Source organism: Lissotriton vulgaris, chromosome 5 (genome assembly GCF_964263255.1).
Source record: "Lissotriton vulgaris chromosome 5, aLisVul1.2, whole genome shotgun sequence".
Lineage (NCBI taxonomy): Eukaryota > Metazoa > Chordata > Amphibia > Caudata > Salamandridae > Lissotriton > Lissotriton vulgaris.
The window spans coordinates 1,572,319,014-1,572,343,507 of NC_141693.1; the positions used below are offsets into that span (position 1 = coordinate 1,572,319,014).

General features: G+C 45.8%; 1 protein-coding gene across 1 annotated transcript in view; it reads left to right on the top strand.

The window, feature by feature from the left end:
* LRP10 (LDL receptor related protein 10) overlaps positions 1-24,494 on the top strand; it is a 296,483-nt gene that overhangs the window by 89,965 nt on the left and 182,024 nt on the right. Inside the window, exons 3-5 of the mRNA XM_086923655.1 lie at positions 336-380; positions 5,943-6,081; positions 11,887-12,071. Of these exons, the coding sequence (XP_086779781.1) occupies positions 336-380; positions 5,943-6,081; positions 11,887-12,071 (369 nt within the window). The remainder of the gene's footprint in view (positions 1-335; positions 381-5,942; positions 6,082-11,886; positions 12,072-24,494) is intronic.

Sequence of the window (24,494 nt, forward strand, 5' to 3'; positions counted from 1 at the left end):
CTGACGAGGGCCCCAACACTTATTTATTACAAATTAAGCACTGGTTTCTAACAAGAAGAGGGAGTTGAGGACAAAGGAAATGTGCACAACCTCACCTAGGTGCTCCTTCATCGACACCCATTTTCGATAAAAGATTGAGAGCCAGTGGTATCCACAGAGAGGTGATTTACGGCTTTCTGCCCAATTTACTGGGACACTAATCCACGTCCTTGAACTGGTTAAGATGGTTTGGGGAAGCTCTCTCATTGACTGTTTGTGTCTGTGTCTGGCGAGCAAAAATGTGAATCTTAATTTTCCTCAGACATTTTTTAACTATTCCAATCTTTTACTTTCAGGATCTGTGATAGCAGAATACACGGAATTTAGTGAACCCAGTTTTGGTAAGTCTCCTGTTAACGAAACAAAAAAATGGAAGCAGTTGGGTTTTCATCATAATAACTCGCCTGTTACCCCTTTTCGCCTCTTTTTGTATTTGTTTCCTTCACCTCAGTACTTTACCACTAACTTCTGATCCTCTTCACCCACAACTTTCATCATGGTCTTGTCACATTCTTTGCCATTCACCAACCCTCTTGTTGCCTTTTCTTAACCCCTCACTTCTCATCACCTTCCTCTCTAAAGCTTACCATTCCCCTTTCTCATCTGCAGAAATTGTTCTGCAAGTCTATTTTAAATAAAACACTTTGGTACCGAGGTGGCCTTCCTGAGAATAATTGTGGAAATGATTGCGATCATCGGTCTAAAAATCAACTTTCTAAAAGATGTTAATTACCTCTGTAACTAAATCTTCTACAACATCAGTTGTACCATTTGCTTGTTGCTGCATGATCCACTAGATCTTTTCTAAAATGGTATATTTAGCAGTAAAACACACCATAGCAACCTGCAAAACTAGAATCTGCCAAGTTTAGAAGCCAGTATCACCAGTCACCCCTCCCAGTTGTCCACCTTACGATGAAGCTGAATAAAATTAAGAACCATTTGGGCTAATAATAGATTAAGTTCTCAGACTGGAAAACAGTTTTTACTGATGTGTATGGGGGCAGAGATATTGAAAGCGATCATTAATATCCAAAAAAACAAGCTTCAGGGATACACAAAAAACCTGCTAAAGCCCTCGTAAGCATATTCAGATGTTTCAGAGCTTTGTCCACCTTGCACCCACTCTCACACCCATGATCACTAACAGAGTGCTTCAACCAAATTGAAGATTGGTTTTCGTGAGCAAAATGATTCCCTGATTGCTCAGCCATTGCCAAATGAAAGAGGCACCTTAAAATTACTCCAGAAACTCTGACACAAAGAACTTGAGCACCAATGTACTGGTGCATTGTCTAGCAGAACAGTGGCCATGAATCCTCATGATGTAAACCTCTGACTCAATAACCATGGTGAGGATTAATAAAATTGTTTGTCACCTCAGGAATAGTTGCTAAATACTGTTAACATTATTGGTATATTAGGTTACTTCAAACAGAACCTTGAGCTATATCGTTTCTACCCTAAACTGAGTCCCAAAAAGTAAATCTCAATTCTGCAGGTATTGAACATTGTACCTGAGGCACCACTGGGTATCAGTAACTTTATACTATTGAATGTTCACTTAAGTAAAATGTATCTCTCTATACCTCGCCACATTGCTGCTTCCTACTAAACATATCAGTAAGGAATAGTGTGAGTAATGGTGGCCTATTCTATTTAGTCATTCTTGGCAGACCAAGTTTTCAATTGTTAAATGGGCATTACACATGGCATACTACTTTGCCGATTGTCGTTTGATCCTGGCCACTCATTTCCCTAGCACTCTTGTCACATCTTTGTAGAGCCCTTTAGTGATCTTCCTGTTAAACTGATTAAGCTGATGATGCAGGGACCATACAGTAATCTACAATTGCAGCTTTTCATGCTACTCCACTAAACTGCTTCTATCTACAGTCAAAATGTGGATGTTGATTGTTTCCAAGACCGCACTCCTACTTGTCTTTTACTTGCATCTGCTGACCAAATCTCGCTTCTCCATTATATTCCTTAATGTTCACAAACGTGATGTCCCCATTGTGAGTTGGTTTTATCTGTATCCATTGAATATTTGACAAAGCAACACCAAATTTGTACCAGGAACATAAAAGCTCACACACCCTGGAAAAATGGTGCTGCTAATCCTGGTTTTACATTCATTTCTCGTTTGCTCCATGTCTTTCCATCTGTAAGTCTACTGCAGGTGCTGCATGATGTTGTGTGGCATTTGATGGAAGAGCCTTGGCTCTTCCAATTAAGAGGTGCATTCAAAGTGTATCTTCCCCCTTCATACTTTGGGACAACTGGTGGTCGTGATAACTAATGAGTACAACAGGGGTATAGCACATTTGTAAGCTAAGTCTTGATAGGGAGGCTTTTTATTGGTCCTTACTACTGGTCCCCATAATCTGGACCTTGCCTGCTATAAAGTGTTTGTTGTGTGTGTTTCTACGCATGTGTTTAACATATTTGGGACTAGGATACATGGTGAAATACGACTGATGTCCATAGAAGGCACTGTGTGTGGGTCTGCACAAGATGTTGTTTTGCTTTCAGGTTATCTTCATCAATGTGACAAATTGCATGTTCTTTGCACCAAGGTCCCTGCCCCAAAACTTTAGCTGGTAGCTATTCCCCATTCCTTTGCTGCTAAACCCATAATTCCCCCTTTCCTGAGATGTGGCGTTTGACGGAATGCAAAGCCTAGAAATAAAATTGAAAGACTCAGGATTCACTTCTTTCTAATTTGAAGAGTGTCAAAGTTTGAAAAATGCTTGCACTTGGTTAGCCCTTCTTTCATGCCAAGACTCCCAATGTGGGATACACACCAGCTTTGTGGTGTGGATTTACCTAGTCGTGAAGAACACACACTTGCTGCACCAGCACTGAGAAATGCTTAACCAGGGACGAGAGTCTGCACGCTGTAATACTTCACTGGGGTTGGTGGGAAGTTTTTCCTCTGCTGGAACTATCCCTAAATCCTGATAGATACCCTGGTGCTGTTACGCTCTTGGAAAGAGAACCGTTCTGCCCAGTAAGGAGGCACACTGTTCCCGGACTCAAGAGGCAGAACTGTACATTGCCCAGTAGACAAAGTCTGCAAGAAGCGTACTACACAGTCCAGGAGCCACAAGAATCTTAAAGCCAAGCTTCTATAATCACCAGAGGTAATCTATGTTACCAGAGTTCAAGACGTTATTATGAACTAAAACATTGTTAGGCTTGCACCGTGGTACACCCAGTGAGCTCATATCTACTGTTCTACCTCATGGGGACAGAGATGTGCCCCTTCTATGCCTAGTTCTTACATCTACATCCTATTGGCTGCGGTAAGTTTCTCCTATTCCATAAGCATCCAAATTAAGTATCCAGTGCCTTCATATACAGAGAAATTAGCGTTTAAAGTTGCGCAGATTTCGACCATAAACATGGGTCCACAGTACTAATCCTATGAGTCCTCTAAACCAAAAAGCTTGATCATGACTAGCTCATTTTGAGATATGAGCCTCTGAAGTTTGGTGCATCTGGCAGATTGCTCTGTGGGTTGTAGTATCTTATTCCCTATAGTTGGACTGGTCTTGCCCCTGAACTGGGTCTTATTGTACTCTAACTACCAAATTAGGTGGTGAGGTTGTTTTGTGTTAAATGATTATGAACGGATTGATCAATCTGGAAGCTGATCTCAAACCCACTCATTTGAGTCATATGCACATACCCCCAAAGAAACCCCGGCAGTTGTGTCCAAATGAATGGTTTGTGTCTTATTGACTAACACTTCTGTCTGGTTGACTGAGACTTCGCTTTCGCTAGTCTAATTGGCATGTGCCAGTAATGTTTTGCCTGCAATACGGATGGTAAATGACAGTACTCACCATGGATACGACCCAGTCACCAATGATTGCCACAGGTTTTCTATCCGGTTATCTCAAACTCCTGAGTCTGTTTCTGTTTGTGCAAGAGAACTCAGCAACTCTAGCAAAGAGGGTACTGTGGGCTTGTAACTACTGCTGCAGTATGCTATTGGCTCTTTCTGAACCAATTGCAAAGCCTGGAGATAATTTCAGGAAGCAGCAATAGCTTTATTGCTTGTTTTTACTTCCACATTCCTGGTTAGCGTGTATACTTTGAGTAACGAGATGTGAAAATGTTCCAAGAAACTATGGCACATTTTAATCCTATTTCATTATCTCAAGCTTATTTTGGCAGTAACCAGCCCAGAAATGCCATAGATTGAAGTCACCCAGGGTCATCTAAAGGATTCATGGAGCTCTGGGCCAGGCCAACGATAGAGCCCCCTGTTCCTAGCAACTTTAAATTGTACTACCCATTATCTACCAATTGAAGTTCGCATAATGCCATACAAACTTTCAGAAACTTGAGTTCAGCCAAATACAGCTGATCTTTCCGGTGGCCCCAAAAATTATTTAGATCATACTGGGCAAAGAGACTGAGTCAGAGGTGTAGAGAAGAATAGAGGCTGCCTTATGGAAATAGAAGTGAGCTGAAGCAAGAGAGAATGTACTGTCCTAGTGGGCCTCTTGAAAGATGGGGTCCCTGGGCAATTGCCACTTTGCCCACAGCTTAGAAAGTCTCTGAGGTCATCTACTGCAGAAGTCCTTCATGTGACACTACAATTTTCACCTACAACTATGAATAGTATGAAATGCATTTATCTGAATCAGCTGCTAATTAGATACCAAATCATATTTAAGGTGTTGGCCTTAAATATAATTTGGTATTGAATTAGAAGCTCATTGAGTTTAAGCTTTATTTTTTCAATAGCGCCTCTGTTTTTTTCCAAGCTTGTCCCCTTCCTCCCCCAATGTGTGTGAACAGATATTTTGTTTCCTCAAAGCAATTGTCGGATCTAGTGTTTCGGCAGAAAGCTCCTTGTATGAAAAACGTTACCCATTACATAATACGGTTTCATATTTTCATAGGTGGTTCCCAGTATGTGGTATTTTACACCTCCTTCACACACTACTTAATTAATATTGTCATTCGATTAGACTCTGCATTGTTCTACACTGTACTTCGGTAAGGTGTTCACAACAAGTATATTGCTTAAAAACCCAACCAAGCATTTGGTATTCTGTAAGCTGTGCTTTTAAATTTTACGTTGTATACTTCCAATACACTGAAGTTTGACCCGTCAGAAACGTTTGTTTTGGATAGACTTTTTAACCAATGAGGCACTTGACCAGCCAGGTCTCATTCTTGAAACTTTTTCACCAAATTAATAAGCCTATTCACTGCGTTTATTAATGTGTAAACTCTTTTTCTTTATGTTTTGTAAAAAAAAAATGTATGATTAACCTTGAGACATTAGTTTGACTACATGTGTACCATCAATCCCGTTTAATGTCCTGAACACTCACTTTGGTTGCTATATAGTAATCTTCAGACCAACTGTCTTTTATAGTTGTGTGAGTGAAGGTGCGATTCTGCATTTCCATATTGCCTTTGCCATCTCAGTGCTTCGAGTGAGCAAACAAACAATGGATTTAGGCCCAGATACTGTACTGGGGTGAATGTATGACATTGTTCTGCATTCTGTCCATCAATTGTTGATTTTGCATCACAAGTGAGAATGTGTCCGTTTTTTCGTAACCAGTGACTCCGTGAGTGTTAGTGAATGTTGTCATAACATCTTTTGCCACTCCCCACCTCTTACCATCGCTGGTTTAATCCTCTTCTTCCTCTCCTTGTTCTCATCAACAGATACGTATTCTTTACCCATCATCTTTTCTTTTTCAGGCCTGTCTTTTTCATCCTCTCAAAATAATTTTTTCCCAATTTGCTTCTAATTTTCAACACCATACCACAACTCTTCCTAACCCCTCACCTATTCAGCCCTCCAACCTTTACCCTTCAATTTCTTATTTCTCTTCCACCCACCCACTCACTTTTTTTTCTTTATGCAGTGGCGTGCAATGGTAATGTCGTTATTTTTACCAACATTTTTGGGATCATCCAGAGCCCCTCATTCCCAAAACATGATGGACCTATCAGCAACTGCACCTGGACCATCGAAGGAAGGAGTGAGGAGATTATCTCTATCAGGTGCAGACTGCTTCATATGTCTGTCTAGTTATGTGGTGGTCCTGTGGTGTCTGAGTCCCAAAGTGCCTGTCTTATTTATGGTCTCTGCCATTCTGGCTCGACATATGTTGGTCTTTTGGTGTTTGTGCCTTGTGATGTTTTTTTGGGGGGATACTGTTAAAATTGCATGTTATTCTGCAGTGTCCTGTGTGAGGACCGTTTGCCACTTTAACAGAAGACCAAAATTTCTGTATATTCCAAACTGAATTTTCAAGAGACTTAGGTTTGGTTATTTGACTCTCAGTGTAACAAGGGAGCGCAGCCAAGGATTGCCCCAGGAAGCTAGAGGGCTTTCAGTTTCATAGGCTATGTGATGCAATAAATAAACAAGCATTTGCAATGCAATGGTCTCGGCATCATTAATGGTAGAGCTATTGGCATTGCTCATGACATTTTTTTTTTCTTTAAATCACAAATAAATGGCATTGTCATTAACATTGCCAATACACAGCACCCTTTCTCACTGCTCCATCAGGATTCAAGCAAGCCGGGCCGAAGACGGCTGAAATGCCAGAAACCGGTCCCCGGTAGCTTGTCTCCTTTCTGGTGAAGAATTGGCTTGGTAGTTTAGTCTGCCCTGTTCCCATGATGCACTGGGCCAGGGACAGACTGATTTGCATATAGCCAAGTTCTGAGCTGGGATGGGGCAGTGAGATAAATAACGGTGATGGATCAAGCCCTGATCTTTGGACTGGGTAAGAGTGGTCTGCTTAATTCAGACACTCTGTTCATCACCACCCCCTTTTCTAAAAAGACCTAAAACCAAGCAGCAAGTTGCGTCCCGGATTCCAGTGTAGGCCAAAAGAAATAGCCCAAATGAGATGTGACACAGTGCCTCATCAAAGACTCGGCAAATGCTTTAAGAAAAATGACACTAGATCCCAGATTCGGTCAGAACAGTTAACACTCGAGGAAGGAAAAAAAGTATTTTAAAACAAGAAACACCACCGAGGGGGGTCATGGCTTGGCGCCGATGAAGATGGCGCCTAAAGACAGGAGCTCCACCAGAGTCGCGACAAAAGCCCCTAAATATCTGCATATTTTCTGTTGCAGACGAGGCTACCATCATTGCAGTACCTGGGGAGCGCATGCCGCACTGAATGATATGCAGATTGTATGCTTTTGCCCTCGCCTCCTCTCCTAATCACGGCGCACTCCGAGGTAAGGCCAAAGCGAGACACGGTGGAAGTAGGCGCACTAGAATACACACCTCGCCCAAGTGTAGATCCACGGGAGGAAATAGGACAAGCTGCTCGCAGGAGTGACTCCAATTGATACCGCCGCTCCCTATATACCTTACCCGGAGGCCACTGATCTGAGGTGGTCCACAAACAAAGCCGGCGGCTCCAGGAGGGACGAAGACCTGCCTGGCTCCCGTCATCGGGTGCCCCCTCTCCTTCCCACCTGACTTCGGAGCGGCGTGGCGAACCCTGCACCACCAAGACAAAGCAGCCACCGTAATAGGGGTAAGGAATCGCATTCACCCCTCCCCGATCAACCCACCCTTTACCCTGGGCAGCAGTGCGACCCGGCTGCCACCCACTGAACTGGAGGCCCACACGGGTTCAGGGACCGGGCAGACCTCTTGCAAGGCGCTTTCCAGGCGAGATAAAACCAAGGCGGACACAGGCAGTATTAGACAAAGTGCTCCACATTAACAAGCACCGCCAACTGGGGACCGGTGGCTTTGGTGTCCCACCCCACTTATTACAAAAAACCTCGGGACTGAGCCAACATTGTGAGAGTTGGGAATCAGTGCTACACTGGGGCTGGAGCCTCGACGATCTCGCAGCCTTGAGACTTGGAACTAGTGATCACCGCCCCTATGCCGGGGGCCACTGATCTGAGGTGGTCCACAAACAAAGCCGGCGGCTCCAGGAGGGACGAAGACCTGCCTGGCTCCCGTCATCGGGTGCCCCCTCTCCTTCCCACCTGACTTCGGAGCGGCGTGGCGAACCCTGCACCACCAAGACAAAGCAGCCACCGTAATAGAATCGCATTCACCCCTCCCCGATCAACCCACCCTTTACCCTGGGCAGCAGTGCGACCCGGCTGCCACCCACTGAACTGGAGGCCCACACGGGTTCAGGGACCGGGCAGACCTCTTGCAAGGCGCTTTCCAGGCGAGATAAAACCAAGGCGGACACAGGCAGTATTAGACAAAGTGCTCCACATTAACAAGCACCGCCAACTGGGGACCGGTGGCTTTGGTGTCCCACCCCACTTATTACAAAAAACCTCGGGACTGAGCCAACATTGTGAGAGTTGGGAATCAGTGCTACACTGGGGCTGGAGCCTCGACGATCTCGCAGCCTTGAGACTTGGAACTAGTGATCACCGCCCCTATGCCGGAGGCAAGCTCCGGACCAGTAAAGTACCCAATGCCCAACTACTGCCATGGCCAAACCATTGTGAATCACAGTCATTTACAAAACACAGAGGGTGGTTCCACCGGATGCTGGGCACCTGCTACACTATCGGCTCCTAGCATGGGGATAACTTCTGGGACTGCCTGATTCTGCTGGAACAGCCCAACCAAGGGGACCATACCTCAGATAATTAATACGCCACAGTGGCTGCTATAAACACTCCTAACCACCGGCATCTTCTGTGGGGCGGCGGCTGGTCCATCCTGCTAGATAGGTGTACGTTGTGCACTTACACGGTCTGCCAGTCATCACGCGAACGATCTGCTCCTGATACGCAGTTACTTAACCTTTCCCCATGATGAAACCCAAGTGAGGTCCCCCGGTACAGACTAACAAGCTGGACGAGTCCTGAATAAGATACTTGTACCATTAAATGACGAGACGATGAGCCCGCCCCCCCCCCTAGCTACGCGGCTGGCCCCGTGTTTATTTCCTCTGCGGGGCTGTGGAGGAAGCACAAAGCACGCCCCCTTCTGCGTGACCCTCCTATGATGGGCTGGCTGAGAATGAAAGTCTTACCATTGTTCGCTACGGTGCGCGCACTCCTGAAAACGAAAGCTATGGTGGGGGCGGGACTTCCGCCTTGTGCGCGAAGCCCGCACCCACGAGTGTCTGGCCCGAGGAGCAGTGGTTGAGGCTGCAGATCTCCGGAGTGGCGGTAAGTGCCCTTACTTGTAGAGGGGGGGGGGGGTGCGCTTGTGTGTGTATATGTATGTGTGCGATGGGGGGCCTTGGTGCACGTGTGTGTGTGCTTGTGCGCGCGTGTATGTGTGTGTGTGTGTGTGTGTGTGTCCGGGGGTGTGTGTCTATGTATGTGCGTCTATGTATGTGCGTGCGTGGGCGCTGGGGGAATTGTCAGAAGAGGTGCGGCGTAGAGTGTGAGGCGAGGTGGGGGAGGGGTGGGTGCAGTATCGTGGGCAAAGGAGAGAGCGGACGAGGCACTGGGAGGCATGCGAAGGGGGGGCGAGAGTGCCGGGATAGTGGGCAATTGAGGAACATCAGCGATGTGAAGAGTGGGGAGCGCTGAAAAATGGTTGATCACCGGAGTAGTAACGGCATAAGGGGCCCGTTGCTGGAGAGTTTTTAAAAGGTGCGCATCTGTCGGCGGGGGGGCGGGGTGGGGGCGAGCGGGCGGCTCCCGTATTGGTGGGGATGTGTGTGTCTGTGTGCATGCGTGTGTGTATGCGTGTATGCGCAGGCGTGTTTGAAGCTTCTCAGGAGACAGTGGCTGAGCGCGCGGCCCGCGGCAATCGCCTCAACAGGAAATGCGCGCGGCCAGGACTGTCTCCTGGGAAGCACGCTCGGTGACATAAGATCTCGGCGGAGACGCGCTTACGCGCGTCTTTTAGCCGAGACCTAAAAACAATGTCCATGCCCAGCTAGTGATTTTCTTTATAAAAAGAAAAGTACTTTATTAACCTGGAATTAAATGAGGCATTAAAATTATGCTAACTAAACAATTTAACCTGAAAATGGTTGTACTTTAAACCCACCACTGAAACATGATACCCACCCTCAAGAAAGTCTTAGCACAAACTTAGTTGAAAGGCAGCTGATCGCTGTACTAAGTTGAAGGCAAAGATGTCAACATGTGATCGGTCCAATAGCTGGGTTCTGAAAGTAGAAATGGACTGTTACTGCGCAGATATGCCCAGATGCCTAATATTCAGTCACTGCGTGGAGGGTGGTGGAAAATCACCGTTTGGTCTCTGGAGTTCAGGGACCAGTTAAGGGCTCAATCTGTCTCTTTAGCTTGTGTTGTGGACAAAGAAATCTGGAGGACCAGCTCCCACAGAATGTTTAAAGGTTACATCAAAAGCTCAAGTGTCTGGTAGATTTTAAGCTACAATCACATGTGACATGTTTCAGTGGTGGAGCAGCCATGATGACTATGGGGCACACACAGTGAACCTGGGCCATGCTAGTAGCCCTGGTGAGTACAGATATATCCGATTTCACAGCTACAGCTGGAGCTCTAACAGGAACTGGATGTATTTTCTGGGACAGTTTTCAAATGGCCATGTACTTTTTTTCTCTAGCTGACGAAGCTAGACCTCACCCCAATGGTATGGAGACCATTGGTGTTTGGCCCTGCTGGCTCTAGGGAAAGTATATAGGAGCTTAGAGGCCAGTTTATATACCTCTCTGGCTGTTTAGTTGGGCTGCCAGAATCTACATTTTGTCGCTTCCTACAATCACAAGGGCTCATTCTGCTGCGGGTGCTAACCAGGCTTCTTGGGCCTCTGTCTGATGTCCACATTGTTATAGGTTCTGTGGTGTCGTATATATTATACTCCGTCTTGATGCTTCTTTTGTTCCGGATGGGGGCCATAACTAGGAAGTGGCTGAGGGGTAAGTTTCCCCTCAGATATTGGAAAAGTACATGCTGGATAATGAGAATGTACTGAAGACCTCAAACACCTACCACACCAAGTAGACCTGGCATCTGCAGAGCAAGACAGAGTGTGTGTGTATCTATAAGCTGGGAAGTCCTAGATGGACATCACTAGCTTAACCCAAAGGCAATTTTCATGTTTTTCCTGTGCACATTTTTGTTCCCATGGACCTCTGTGCTTTCAAATCCATTCACAACTCAAACAGAAAACAGACATTCTTCATACATGTCCCAAACATGCCAAAAACGAAGAACCCCATTTATGGAGATTATGCCCAAAATTATAGGAGAAAACAAGTAGCAACTCTGCTCTTGGAGGTGCAGGTAAAATGGTTTTGTACTATTTAGGACCACATAGCCATCATGTCCTGTTACCGACTATCCTGTGTTGAGAGGCATTAGACACTGTCACTCAGAATTAGGATATGCTTTGGATATCCTCTGACATCTGAGCAGAGTTCAAAGTTCTATTCCCCTGAGAGCAGCTCCAGTAAAGCGGAATTCAAAGGCAACTACGGAACAATTTCCGTATGCATCGCTCATGATCATGTTTTTCTCAATACTTCCTGATAACTTTTCTCACTGCTGGCAACAGTGACTTTTATTAGACCAAGTGCGCAATAAGTCAGGCAGGGATGCCGCTTTCGGCTAATGCTGTAGCCTTGCTCACGTGTGTGTGTATGTGTATGTATATGTATATGTGCATATATATATATATATATATATATATATATATATATATGTGTGTATATGTCTCTGTGTGTTCTCTCACACTGTTTGTCTCTGGAGTATTCTGTCAGAAGTTCCTCTGGTTTTCAGTGTCCGTCTCTGATGTAAACTTTCCATATTGTCTGTAATAAATGTATGTCTTTGTAACCACTTGTACGTCTTTCCCATGGTTCCCTCCCCAAAGTTCTTAACTAGTTTTTTTCCTATATGAAGGTTTGGAAGGTTTGCGGTCCCCTGCAGCTTGGACGTTCTCACCATCCGTGCTTCTGGGCAGCAGGTCTTCAGACTATGTGGCATAAAGCCCCCGAAGTCCATGTACCTTCCTGGGGGCAACGTGACCATTCTGTACAGCACCCATCGGGGACCTGATGTTGGCTTCCAGTTGTCGTTCACCAAAGGTATGTGACATTCCTAAATCTGTCATACATTTACTGCACAAACATGGCATCTACACCTTTATTCACATACAGTATGCAGAGAACACAAAAACCTGTCATACCTGTATTTATTCCAAAGGCTCCCCATAACTGTTCTACATACATATCATCTAGATAGTCCCATGATATGTGCCAAAAATATACATTATCCATAATCTGCTCATCTCTTGTCCTACAAGAACATCATCCAGAGGAATCATCTAAACGGCTTCCTGACACACCAACAGCTACGTTATGGTCCTTGCTGTTTGGCATGGGTAACTATAGGTTGTGAACGGCAAATAGTGATAAACCCTGATGTTGCTTAAACTAAGGCTTACAAGGTTTGACATTCCCACCGTCGGATACTTGAACATAGTTCAGTGCACCAATGCTTGAGCGTGTGTAGGAAGCTGGGTTTCTGTTGCAGTAACCCCCACCACACATTTTGCCAGATTTCTGATGCATTGGCTTGATGTGCCCTGGGTCCCTGCCAATCAGGTTCCCAGGGCCTGTGTTCTTTGCCAAAAATGTGCCTTTGTACCCCCCAATTGGCACCTCTCTGGCCACATGTAAGTCCCTTGTAAAAGGTACCATGGGTACCAAGGGCAGTGTGACCAGGGAAGGCCTCTAAAGGCTGCAGCACATATTGTGCCACCCATAGAGGTCCTGTACCTTAACACAGACACACTGCCATTGCAGAATGCTTGTTTTAGTGCAGAGAAAAGTGAAGTCGACATGGCATCCTGTGTGCCATGCCTGCTACCCACTGCCTATGGTGTGGGTAAGACACCCCTCTAGCTGGGTGCGCTATACCACATGTGAGGGTACAGTTGCATGAGCACAGTAGCCCTACATTGTAAGTGCAGTAAAACCATAAAGGGTATATGGTCTGGGAGTTTGTCATTACGAACTCCACAGTCCCTTAATGGCTTTACTGAATTCTGGGAAATTTGGTAGCAAACTTCTCATCATAATAAACTCAGTGATGCCAGTGTGGGATTTATTATACAATTCACTCAGAGGGCATCTTCGAGATGCCCCCGAAACACGCCCAGCCTCTGGTGGGTTCCCTGACTGGTGAACACCAGCCTGCCACCACAAGACATATTGCTGGACCCCTAGGTGGGTTCCTTCACTCCCTGAGCCCAGAAAGTCTTTCCTGGGCTGAGGTCCCAGATCAGGAAGAGCCGTCTGTGGCAGGGGAGCTTGAGTCCTTGCCGCCTTTGTAACGCGACCCCCAGCCTCTCCTGCTATCAGGAGCAGGCCCCCTTGCAAATTAGAACAGCCCAGAAGGTAGGACTACCTCTGCCAACTCCACCCCTCAGATGGGGGAGGCGAGATGAAGCCCACTCTTCAGAGTCCGCCATCTTGCAGATGGCAGGCACACTTCAATCAGGATAAAGGATTGTGCCCACTCCCCCACGTGGGGTGAGCACACCAAGGGTGTAGTCATCATAAGGTCAGTAGCCAATTGGCTACTGACCCCAAGACCACTAAAACGCTCCCTAAATACAGTATTTAGGGTGCAGCCCTGAACCAGGAAGACAACCTATGAAGATAAAGAACAAAAGAAGACGCCCAGCAGAGGAGACTGCAGGGAAGACTTGACTTGGCCCCAGCTCTACTGGCCCGTCTGCAGTAATCTGAGATCCTGCGCCAAAAGTCGCCTTGGCCAGCAGCCAGCGACCTCTAGAATCCCTGGGAGGTCTGACTGCCTTCATCAAAGACCAGATCTCCTGTGAACAGCTCCTCTGTCCATAAGAAACTCCCAAGACATACTCTGAGCATGCTGAGGGCAAAGAAACCTGATGCCTTGAACCACCACAGTACCCGGCGCCTACGGCCCGAGTTAAAGAGGCCCACCAGTCCCAGCAAGGTCCCCCAGCACTCCAGAGTCCGAGTCCACCATGGGTTGACCCCTCCCGGACTACCGTATGTCGCCTGCAACCTCTGCATGGAGAAAACGCCAATCGCGAGTGGCCTGGTAAAGTGAAATCTGATTCCTAAAGGCATCCCTGCAGCCAACTGCCCTGCACCCTCAAGAAGAGAACCCGAGGTGCACCTACGTACCCAATCCCTCCAACTTACCTGCACAGCTGTTGGTTCCTTCCAGAAGACTTACTGGACAGAGCCTGCAGCCAAAATCTAAAAACTCCCATTGAAAACAGGGCACCTGCCGCCAAAACCGCACCCTCCACCCGGCCGCCCCTGTGCCGCTGTGGGTGCACCTTGTGTGCTAAACCGGATCCCTCTTTGCCCTGAGCCTAACACAAGGAGCTTTGCTCCCACAACCTTGTGCCACAAACCGGAGACCCCCCTATTCCCCATTGGATAACATTGGGCCTCAGCACTCTGCACCTGGCCGCTCTAGTGCCACTGAGGGTGCTTTGAGAGTGCGCCCTTAACCCTGGGGCAACCCTGGTTGTTAAAGCCCCACAGAACATATCAATACATAGTTGATGTAATATCCATGCTTTCTGGGTTACTAACAGTCCCTTATAATGGGGTCTGGGTCGCAGTGGTAATTCGAACCCAATTTCATTCTTTAGAATATCACACACAAGTTCTGCACTACGAAAAAATACACTTTATATTTAAAGTGTTTTATTTTAACTGTCTCATCCTGTTGCTTGCCACATGTAAACTAACCAACAGAATGTTTTGAAAATAGCACTCATGAATATCACTAACAAAGAGAATAATATGACCTAGTACAAGTGTCATTTGGCAACCTAACACCCTAAAGACTACTTCTATAATTTATACTACGAGAACATGGAGTAGCTAAACTTGTATCTGGAGTTTTGTGGAATTCAGACCACTGGGCAAGGGACTCACGTCTGAGCATGCCCTGCCACACTTATGGCGGCCAAAAGCGGTACAAAAGGGGGTGGTGATGGACGGAGCATCTGAATATATCAAACACTCACACCCAGTCAAAAGATAAGTGTGGCAGGGTATGCTCAGACGTGAGTCCCTTGCTCACTTTGCTACTGGATTCAAGCAAGCCGGGCTGAAGACGGCTGGAATGCCAGAAACCGGTCCTCGGAAGCTTGTTTCCGGTCCAGGGAAGACATGGCTTGGCAGTTCGGGCTGGACTGTTCCCATGAGGCACAGGGTCAGACTGATTTGCATATAGCCATGTCTGAACTGGGGTGGCAGAGTGGGCTAAAGAACGGTGATGGATTAAACCCAGATCTTTTGACTGGGTGTGAGTGTTTGATTGATTCAGATGCTCCGTCCATCACCATCCCCTTATGTACCATTTGCAGCAGCTGACCTGCATGACCTCTGTATCTTTTTAGTGAAGAAGTGATGTGCTGCATGGCTGTACTCTGTGTACTACCTTTGGTATGAGGTCCATCTTGAATCTTTTGACTTGCATGTTGAGGAAAGCTGAACCATTTCCTTAAGAGCTGCTGAAATTCATTATCAGGAAGGAGAGTGATAAGGGAAGTTCACCCATGTGATAGCAAGCACCTTTCCTGCATGAGGAGTGAGGCAGCTTAACCAGGAACTCTCCTATGTGGAGGTCATACATGATATCCCCAGATGATTCGAACGAGTAACCCTAGGGAAGTTAAAAGTGCCTGGTGGACAGACCACCTGCCATTTGGTATTTACTGACGACTTCGCATCAAACCCCGTTGCCATGGTTCAGGCAAATTGGCGTCCAGTGCCTAGCAGGAAATTATCCTTCTAGATCTAGACTAACTGCTGCTCTGGAGACTTCGTTGCACTATGGAGTCATGCCCAGTTCTTCACCCCAGGTGCAAAGTACCAAGCTGGAATTTCACATAGTTTAAGAGCCAGTCTTACCTGGGAGCTTTGCTTCATGTTTTATCAAAAAAGTTTATATCCTTTACATCAAGGGAATTGGATTGGAGTCCAAGTCTGTACTCTCTTCAGTGATCCCAAGGCATTATTACGGAACAGAGTTCAGCTCTTTAAGTAGTGTAGGTGCAACCCTGTGCTGATAGGGTACACTGTTTTTCTGATTTTTGAGAGCATCACGGTCAGCTCTGATGCTCTGTGCAGGAGAAAAGTAAAAGATAGGCCTCCCCTTGTGCTTGGACACAACCAGAGTAAGACATGTTTGACTATGTGTGGGCAACTGGTACATGTTCCAAATTTGCACACCTCAAAACATGCAAAGCACTCTACACATGTTTCCTATATTGAGATGCTCAAATCCAAAAAATGAAATTATACCATACCTGCTAAATACCTCATCCTGCGATGCCTGTAATACTGGGTGTGTAATTACAGATTCTGTATTAGTATGACTTGCATAATGAGGTACTCGGCCACACTTCAACCCCAAACTGTCATATGTACAGCATCTAAAATGCCCCAAGCCCATAGTACATGCACAGCATCTAGACCACTCCTATGTCCTAAATGTCCTAAAGTGATTCTTTCCCCACCGCCCCCCATATCCACCAACTGTAATTCTGAAAAACCTTGACTGTATACTTTGCATAGGAACCAGAGTGGTATATAACCATGATATAGATGTTAAACAAGTAGGATCCATTTCCTGGACTTTAAACTGTTGTTGACCAAAACTGTAAAATAACCAAAAAGGTCTGATTGCAGTTCTCAGTATAGGAAAAGCAGGAACTCCTGAGAGAGATTTGGGTGCATGAGGAGAGTTGTGATGGGGATGGGGGGCAGAGAAGGGAGAGAAGAGAAAGAAGAACAAACCAGGTAATCCAAGAGTGGTGAAAGAAGGATGACCAGGCACTGCAAGGAATGAAAAGTGGGGTATACTTTCAGTTCATATCTGTAATTGTGGATGAGTCCACTGTTTTGTTTTAACCCAGAGGCCCCTTTCATTTGCATTTGTATATGGTAGCACTATACTGCCTGTGAGGAGTCCAATTTTGTTTACCATATTCAGCCTCTGCCTCCCTATACAATGCTTTGAGAGACAATAGAAAGGTTATGTGCTATAGATATAAACCTACCATCCCATAAATAGAGTACCTTTTATATGCTTCTGCCTATCTTTCAATTTACTTGTGTCAAAACCCTAAATAGGCACTTACATGTGGATCCATACGTGTCTGGTTTATAGATCCACAGTTATTATAAAATCTGCGGTTTTGTAATTCTGTAATTACCATTATGCAGTGCAGAAGGATTACTACAATTTATGCAAATGGCGGAGATAGTAAAAGCACCGAAGTAAGGGGGAAACATGGCGGCAGTCGGCTGACTGCTGCAGTGCTCCGCTCCGCCTTCACCTCTGAGTCCCTTATGCCCGTTCCGCTCGCTATGAGTAATCTCGAGCGTGCTGATTTTTAGATCACTTTGTGAAAGCATTTCCCCGTGTTTTTCCCTTTCCCTCTCATCCACGTACCCGCTCCAGCTCCCTTTACCGTGACTCGTCACAGGGGTGCACACGGGCGTTCTCGGATGTGCCTCGGCGAAGGAGGCGGGCGCCAGGTCATCGGCGAGAGGAGCTCGGTGAGCTCAGAGAGCAGCACACCTAGCGGTACCGGCAGCAGTCAATGCCCTTCTGCTCCTGATCGATGCCTTCCTGCTTCGAGGAGTGAGAGGAGAGAGAGCGCACCTGGGCTTTTTCGCTGGAGGCAGGCCGCCCTGGAGCTGCGGTGGAACAGGCGGGTGAGAAGCCTTTGTGGCAACTCGCATTCAAGCCTTGTGGGACAAAGCAGCGAGGGCGCCCCTGCCTCCATCGTTCCATACTATTTTCTAACGGCAGAAAAGGAAGATAAAACAGCAACAGCAGAACTCCACGAGGAGGCAGTCGAAGGTGCTGCTTCTGAAGGAGATAAAAGTAAGGTAAAGGGAGGGGGGGGCTCGAGTGAGGCTAATTTGCCTCCTAAATGCATGAGTGACTCTATAGCGGATGATAAGCCCAGTAAGCCTGTGATTACCACAAACCCTAAAAAAAGTCCACAAAATAAAAGAGCAGCAATGTGCGCGGCTAGGGCAGGTACCTCCTGTAAAAGAAAAGGCAAGGGGAGGTCACCAAATTTAGAGGAGGAATTGTCTACCAAGCAGATTGAGGGAGCGGACAACTCTTCAAGCTCAGTTAAATCTCTTAGTCTAAAAACTTTGAGGACGTCATCATACCTTACAGCAGAAGTTAAGGCAAAGAGAGGAAGGAAACGTAACAAAGATAAGCTCCTTGCAGAATCCAGCGCCAAAGTCACCCCCTCCCTGCGGTCCTACTTTAAGGTTGTCCCACAAGTTTTAGAAATAGGACAAGACCACCCACAGAGAGATTTCACCTTTCGGAAGCATAACTTTGGGTTAAGGGCTATGGCATCTTCCGAGCAGGACTCTGCCCTAGTCTCAGTCTTAGCCACAGCCTTAGCCTCAGCCTCAGCCTCTCTTCCAGTCTCTGAACATATTGATCCTATCAATCCCATAGACGACATGGTGCTACTGGAAGAACTACAGGAAGAACTTGATGCTGATTCTACATCACAAACAGTAGCACACCCCAGCCTAATAGAAGGTGAAGGAGTACACGGTGTACACAGTGATCAACCCGGGACTCTGGTCCATAAGGGGGAGCCCACTGTCATGACGAGCAAACAGGGAGACCCCTCAAATAATCCAACTTCCGTTACTAACGGAGGAAAAGAGAATGTCGAATCCCTCTCTGCTTCACATACAGTCCCGAGTACACTGGATGATAATCATCAACCATGTCAGAGAGAAGAGGGAACTCTAGTCTCCACCCTGGTACCTATTTCAATGGCATCCTTGCAACAGATGTTTGCTTCATTGTCTGCCGAGATCAAGGAAGGTTTTGCAGAGTCTGCATCAAATCAAAGGGACATAAGGAGTTTTTGTGAGACTCTTGATGAAAAGATTTGTAACTTGTCTATAAGAACACAAGCCCTGGAAGAAACTGTAGGCCAAATATCTATGCGGGCAGAAGGTGCTCAGGAAGACATACAAAAGCTAAAAAGGGAAGATCTGGCCATCTCAGAAAGAATGGAGGTCTTGGAAAATAACGCCAGGCGCAGTAACCTGCGTATTTTGAACGTTCCGGAGGGCAGTGAAGGAACAGACCTCAAAGGATATATAATCTCGTTATTAAAAGATTCTCTTAACCTCCCTCATACTCCTGAGGAACTTGCTTTGGATATTCAACGAATTCATAGGGATCCTTTCAGACACTATCCACAAAGGGCCAAGCCAAGGAAAATCCTTGTCAATTTTCATACCTATTCTGTCAAGGAACACATCTTGAATTTAGCCCTAAAGCAAAAGTCGCTAGCAGGTAAAGGCTTTAATTTTCAGATACGCTCTGACCTGTCAAGATATACTCTAGAAAAGCAGTGGGAGCTAGGAAGAAGAATGGAAGCCTTTCGCAAACTAGGAGCAACAGTGCAGATGGGCTTTCCCGCATCTCTCAAAATAATGATGAACAATAAAATGCATAATGTTCGATCGGTACAGGCAGCGGACGAGCTTCTAATGTCATTAGGTGGTAGGAAGGAGCAATAAAGGTTCTAGCTCGGATCTGTGAAGAGGTAGGAAATAAAAGGGAAAACAAATCACAAATGTACACTATTCACAAATAAAAAAAATAAAAAAAAATAAAAAAAAAGGGGTGGATAGGAAAAGGGACATTCAACATAAAAAAATAAAAAAATAAATAAATAAATAAATTAAAAATAATAAATATATATATATATATATATATATGTATGTATATATATATATATATATATATATATATAAAATAAATCTACATATTGTCACTTACTAATCAAACGTAATAGAACTAAGTAATTCATGCTTGTTATACTTATAATAAGGCGAGCTATCACATTCTAATAAATAACGGGACACATGAGGTGGGGTCGGGGGAGAGCTAGGAGCACTTACTTCCGGAATCTTCCGGGTAGTGAGTTCAGGGGTTTCCCAAGGGAGGGATGGTCACAGGGTGGCAGCGGGGGATGGTGAAAAAAGAAAAATATCCTTTTCCAATAATGCTCCAGTCGACACACTTTGTAGCTTTGTTCTTTTTTCTGTTCCTGTTTTTCATAGACGGAAACATTTGTTAGGTTTAATGGTTAACATTTATTTTGGAAGACATGAGTAGGCCTAGAATCTTGTCCTGGAATGTTAATGGTCTCCGCACCAAACCTCGAGCTAATAAAATCATACAATACCTTCGGGATGTGGATGCCGAGATCATTATACTCCAGGAGACACATTTAACCGAAATTGAGATATTCGAATTAGTGAAAAAAAATAGGTGGATAAATTTTCCAATTACAACGTCTCAATCACTAAATACGCGGGGGGTTACAATCTTTTTTAAAAAATCTCTAAATTTAAATTTGAAGATTTTACAACAAAAAGTGGATAAGGGAGGGAGATGGGCCATAACAGCGGTAGAGATAAGAGGGGCGGTCATAACATTGGCTGGTTACTATGGGCCCAATTGCGATGATACTTCCGCACTAGAATCCTTATTTCAACACCTCTTGAATTTCCCGGAGCCGGTGATCATAACTGGCGATTTTAATATTACCATTAACCCTCTACTGGATAAATCAACAAATAGCAGACAACTAGTTCCCTCCAAATCTAGAAATTGTCTACTGGGACTAATGAAACAATATGGTTATGTCGATATTTGGAGGCTGAGAGAGGGCCAAAAGCAGTGTTTTTCTTTTAAAAATCTAAAATACAGACACAGCTCAAGAATAGACTTTATCCTAACAAGTAGATCTCTGGTGGACTCCATAACTTTAGTAGAGTATATTCCATCTCATCTATCGGACCACTCAGCAATGAAGCTAGAAATGGAGTGGGGAACTAAGTCTTCTTCCCCGAAACTCTGGTCATTTGACAGGTCATTTCTCGCATCGACAGAAGATATAGAATTCCTTCAATCCGAGACTCGTGAATTCTTTACTTTCAATAGGGATTCAGCCCCAGTAGGTATAGTATGGGACGCTTTCAAATGTTCTCTTAGAGGAACAGTTAAAAACAGGGTAGCTCACAGAAGAAGGCAGTATAGGGAAGACATTTCTTCTATTGAGAACAGTATGTCAGATATCCAGTCCTGTATAGACACTGACCGATCTCTAGACGATCACAATCTAGCCCTAAAACTATCAGAGCTCAATGTGCTTAAGAATAACCTGTCCTCTCTAATGGAGAAACGAGTATTGCAAAAATGGGAGACAAGCAAACTCTCTCATTTCCAGTATGGTGAGGGAGCGGGAAGGTTGTTGGCCTGGAAAGTTAAATCAGACCGGGTTCGGAATAATATTGCCTCAGTAACTTCGGATAAGGGGACCTTCACCAGTGACGCAGAAATTAGAGAGACCTTTAAATCATTCTTCCAGTCAATATATCGGGAAAATCTTAATATCAATACCAATGACATTAGTAACTGGTTTGAGGGTATTTCCCTTCCCTCTCTATCAATAGAACAGAGCAAATTTCTGGAAGAGGAAATAAGTCTTGTCGAGGTAGAACAGGCCATAAAAGGTTCTAAAGGGGGAAAGGCGGCAGGTACCGACGGGTTGCCGAGCGAGGTATACAAACACTTGATCTTAGAGATAACCCCAATTCTAACAGTTTTGTTTAACCAAATATTGAGGGAAGGGGTAGCACCGCCAGCCTCCTGGGATAAAGCCACTATAACGCTTATTCTTAAGCCAGGGAAGCCCCCATCTGACTGTGGCTCATATCGGCCTATCTCAATCTTAAATGCCGACTATAAAATCTTTGCCACTATATTAGCCAAGCGGCTTGGCCAGGTTGCCCCTAATATACTTCATTTGAACCAAAAAGGGTTTATAAAAGGGAGACAACTAAATGAGCTTACATACGAGTTAATTGGATCTATTGATGTGGCGATAAAGGAGACTCTCCCGTTGTCTGCTCTGACGTTGGACGCCACCAAGGCCTTCGACAGGGTAAATTGGTTGTACCTGTCGGAGGCCTTGAGGGGGTTCAACGTTGGCGAGAGATTTCGAAGGGCAATAGATCTGTTATATAGAAGTCCTTCTGCTTCAATTTTGATCAATGGGGGCCTTACAGCGCCATTTGATATAACCAGAGGAACCCGGCAGGGTTGTCCCTTGTCTCCTCTCCTTTTTGATTTATACATAGAACCTTTTGCACAAACATTAAGAGACAGCACACTTATTAAACCTTTTATTTTTGGTGAGTGGGAAAAAAAGGTGGCACTCTATGCAGACGACATAATGATTTTCACGTCAGACATTGATACAGCCTATCCAGAAGCGATAGATCTTGCTCTTAAATTTGGGAAAGTTTGTGGATACGAAGTTAATGCTTCTAAGACGGAATCCATGACATGGAACGCAGTCTTGGATACGGTTAACGAGTCATCTAGACCTCAATTACGCTACTTAGGGGTAAATATAGTTAAAGACATTGATCGTATCGCTTCATTAAACTTTTCCACAATAGCAGCACAGTGTCGTAAAAACATGAGGGATTGGTCGCATCTTCCACTTACCATCCTAGGTAAAGTTAATCTAGTAAAAATGTGTATCTTACCTAAGGTTTCCTTTTTATTTAACTCAATCCCACTCTTTTTTGATCCTAAATTAATCTCTAAACTACAAAGTGCGATTTCAACTTTCATTTGGAACAGTAAAAACCCAAGAATATCTTGGAAGAAAATACGACGCCGCAGAGAGAAGGGAGGGCTAGCGGGACCAGATCTTCAGATCTACGCATGGGCTTTTCAGCTCTCACACACCCGTATGTTGCTAAAAGTGCCAGCAGCAACAGGGGTAGGCCAAATGTTCTCTATGTTATTAAACTCAGAGGGTATCGGACAGAGCAGCTTCTTGCTTAAATTTGGAGACCCAAAATGTAAAAAATAAATAAAACTAAAGACCTTAAAGGGGATAGCTACTACATGGTACAGAATGAGGCAGGCAATTAAACTAGGTTATTATTCAGAGAGAACTCCAATATGGGATATACCATCCCCCCCAGCTTGGGCAGAAGACACTTTAACCCAGAGGTCTTCAAACTTTTCCATGTTGAGCCCCCCCAGCTGAATTCCCCCAGATGTTGGGCCCCCCCACCACCCGACAGAAACCTCGGGAATCCAGCACACCACATGATCGACTGCCACGTGCACACCACGGGCCATATCCGGTAAACAATGCTCAACACAACAAGAGTGCCTAGCAAACTGCAGGCCTGTGAGTGGGTGTGGCGTCCCTCCATCTGTGCCCCATCCACATCCAAACGCCTTCAACCACATGCAAACCCATCCACCATCCATCCATCCATCCATCATCTCACCCATCCATCCCTCCATCCACTCTCTCACCCATCCATACATCATCAATCCACCCTTCACCAATCCATCCCCTCACCAATCCATCCACTCTTCCACCCATCCACTCTTCCACCCATCCATCCACCCACTCATCCACCCATCCATCCACCCACTCATCCATCCAACCATTCACCCCTTCACCCAAGCTATCCTCCCACTCATCCATCCACTCCTCCACTCATCCATCCACTCTTCCACCCATCCATACATCCACCCATCCATCCACACCTCCACCCATCCATCCATTCACTCATCCATCCAACCACCCACCATCTGACCCATCCAGCCATCCCCCACCCACCCACTCATCCATCCACCCAGTCACTCATCCGTCCACCCACTCAACCCTCCACTCATCCATCCATCCATCCACCCATCCGCTCTCCACCCTCCCCCCACTCATGCATGCACTCTCTGACCCATCCATTTCCATGCTCCTCTCCTTACCCATCCTAGCACACACCTGCCCATCCACTCTGCCAATCATTCATCCATGTCCTCACTCATCCATCCATCCTCCCCCTCTCTCTCCATTCCCCCCTCACCCAGCCACCCATCCCTCCATCCACCCTTCACCCATCCACCCACTCATCCATCCACTCATCCACTCATGAATCCATCCATTGACCACTCATCCAACCCTTCACTCCTCCATCCATCCCCGTCCATCCACCCTCCTCAATCACCCATCCATCCCAACATCCACCCCTTCACTCATCCATTCATTCATTCATTCACCCCTACACCCATCAATACATCCATCACCTCTCTCATCCATCCACCCACCGACTCGTCCACCATCCAACCCCAATCGATCCATCCACCATTTCACTGATCCATCCACCCCTCCACCCATCCATTTACCCTTCCAACCATCCATCTACCCTTCCAACCATACACACATCCATCCTCTCTCCCACCATCCATTCACCCCTTCACTCACCATCCTTCCACCCCTTCACTCCTCCATCCATCCCCTGTCCATCCACCCTCCTCAATCACCCATCCATCCCCACATCCACCCCTTCACTCATCCATCCATCCATTCATTCACCCCTTCACCCATC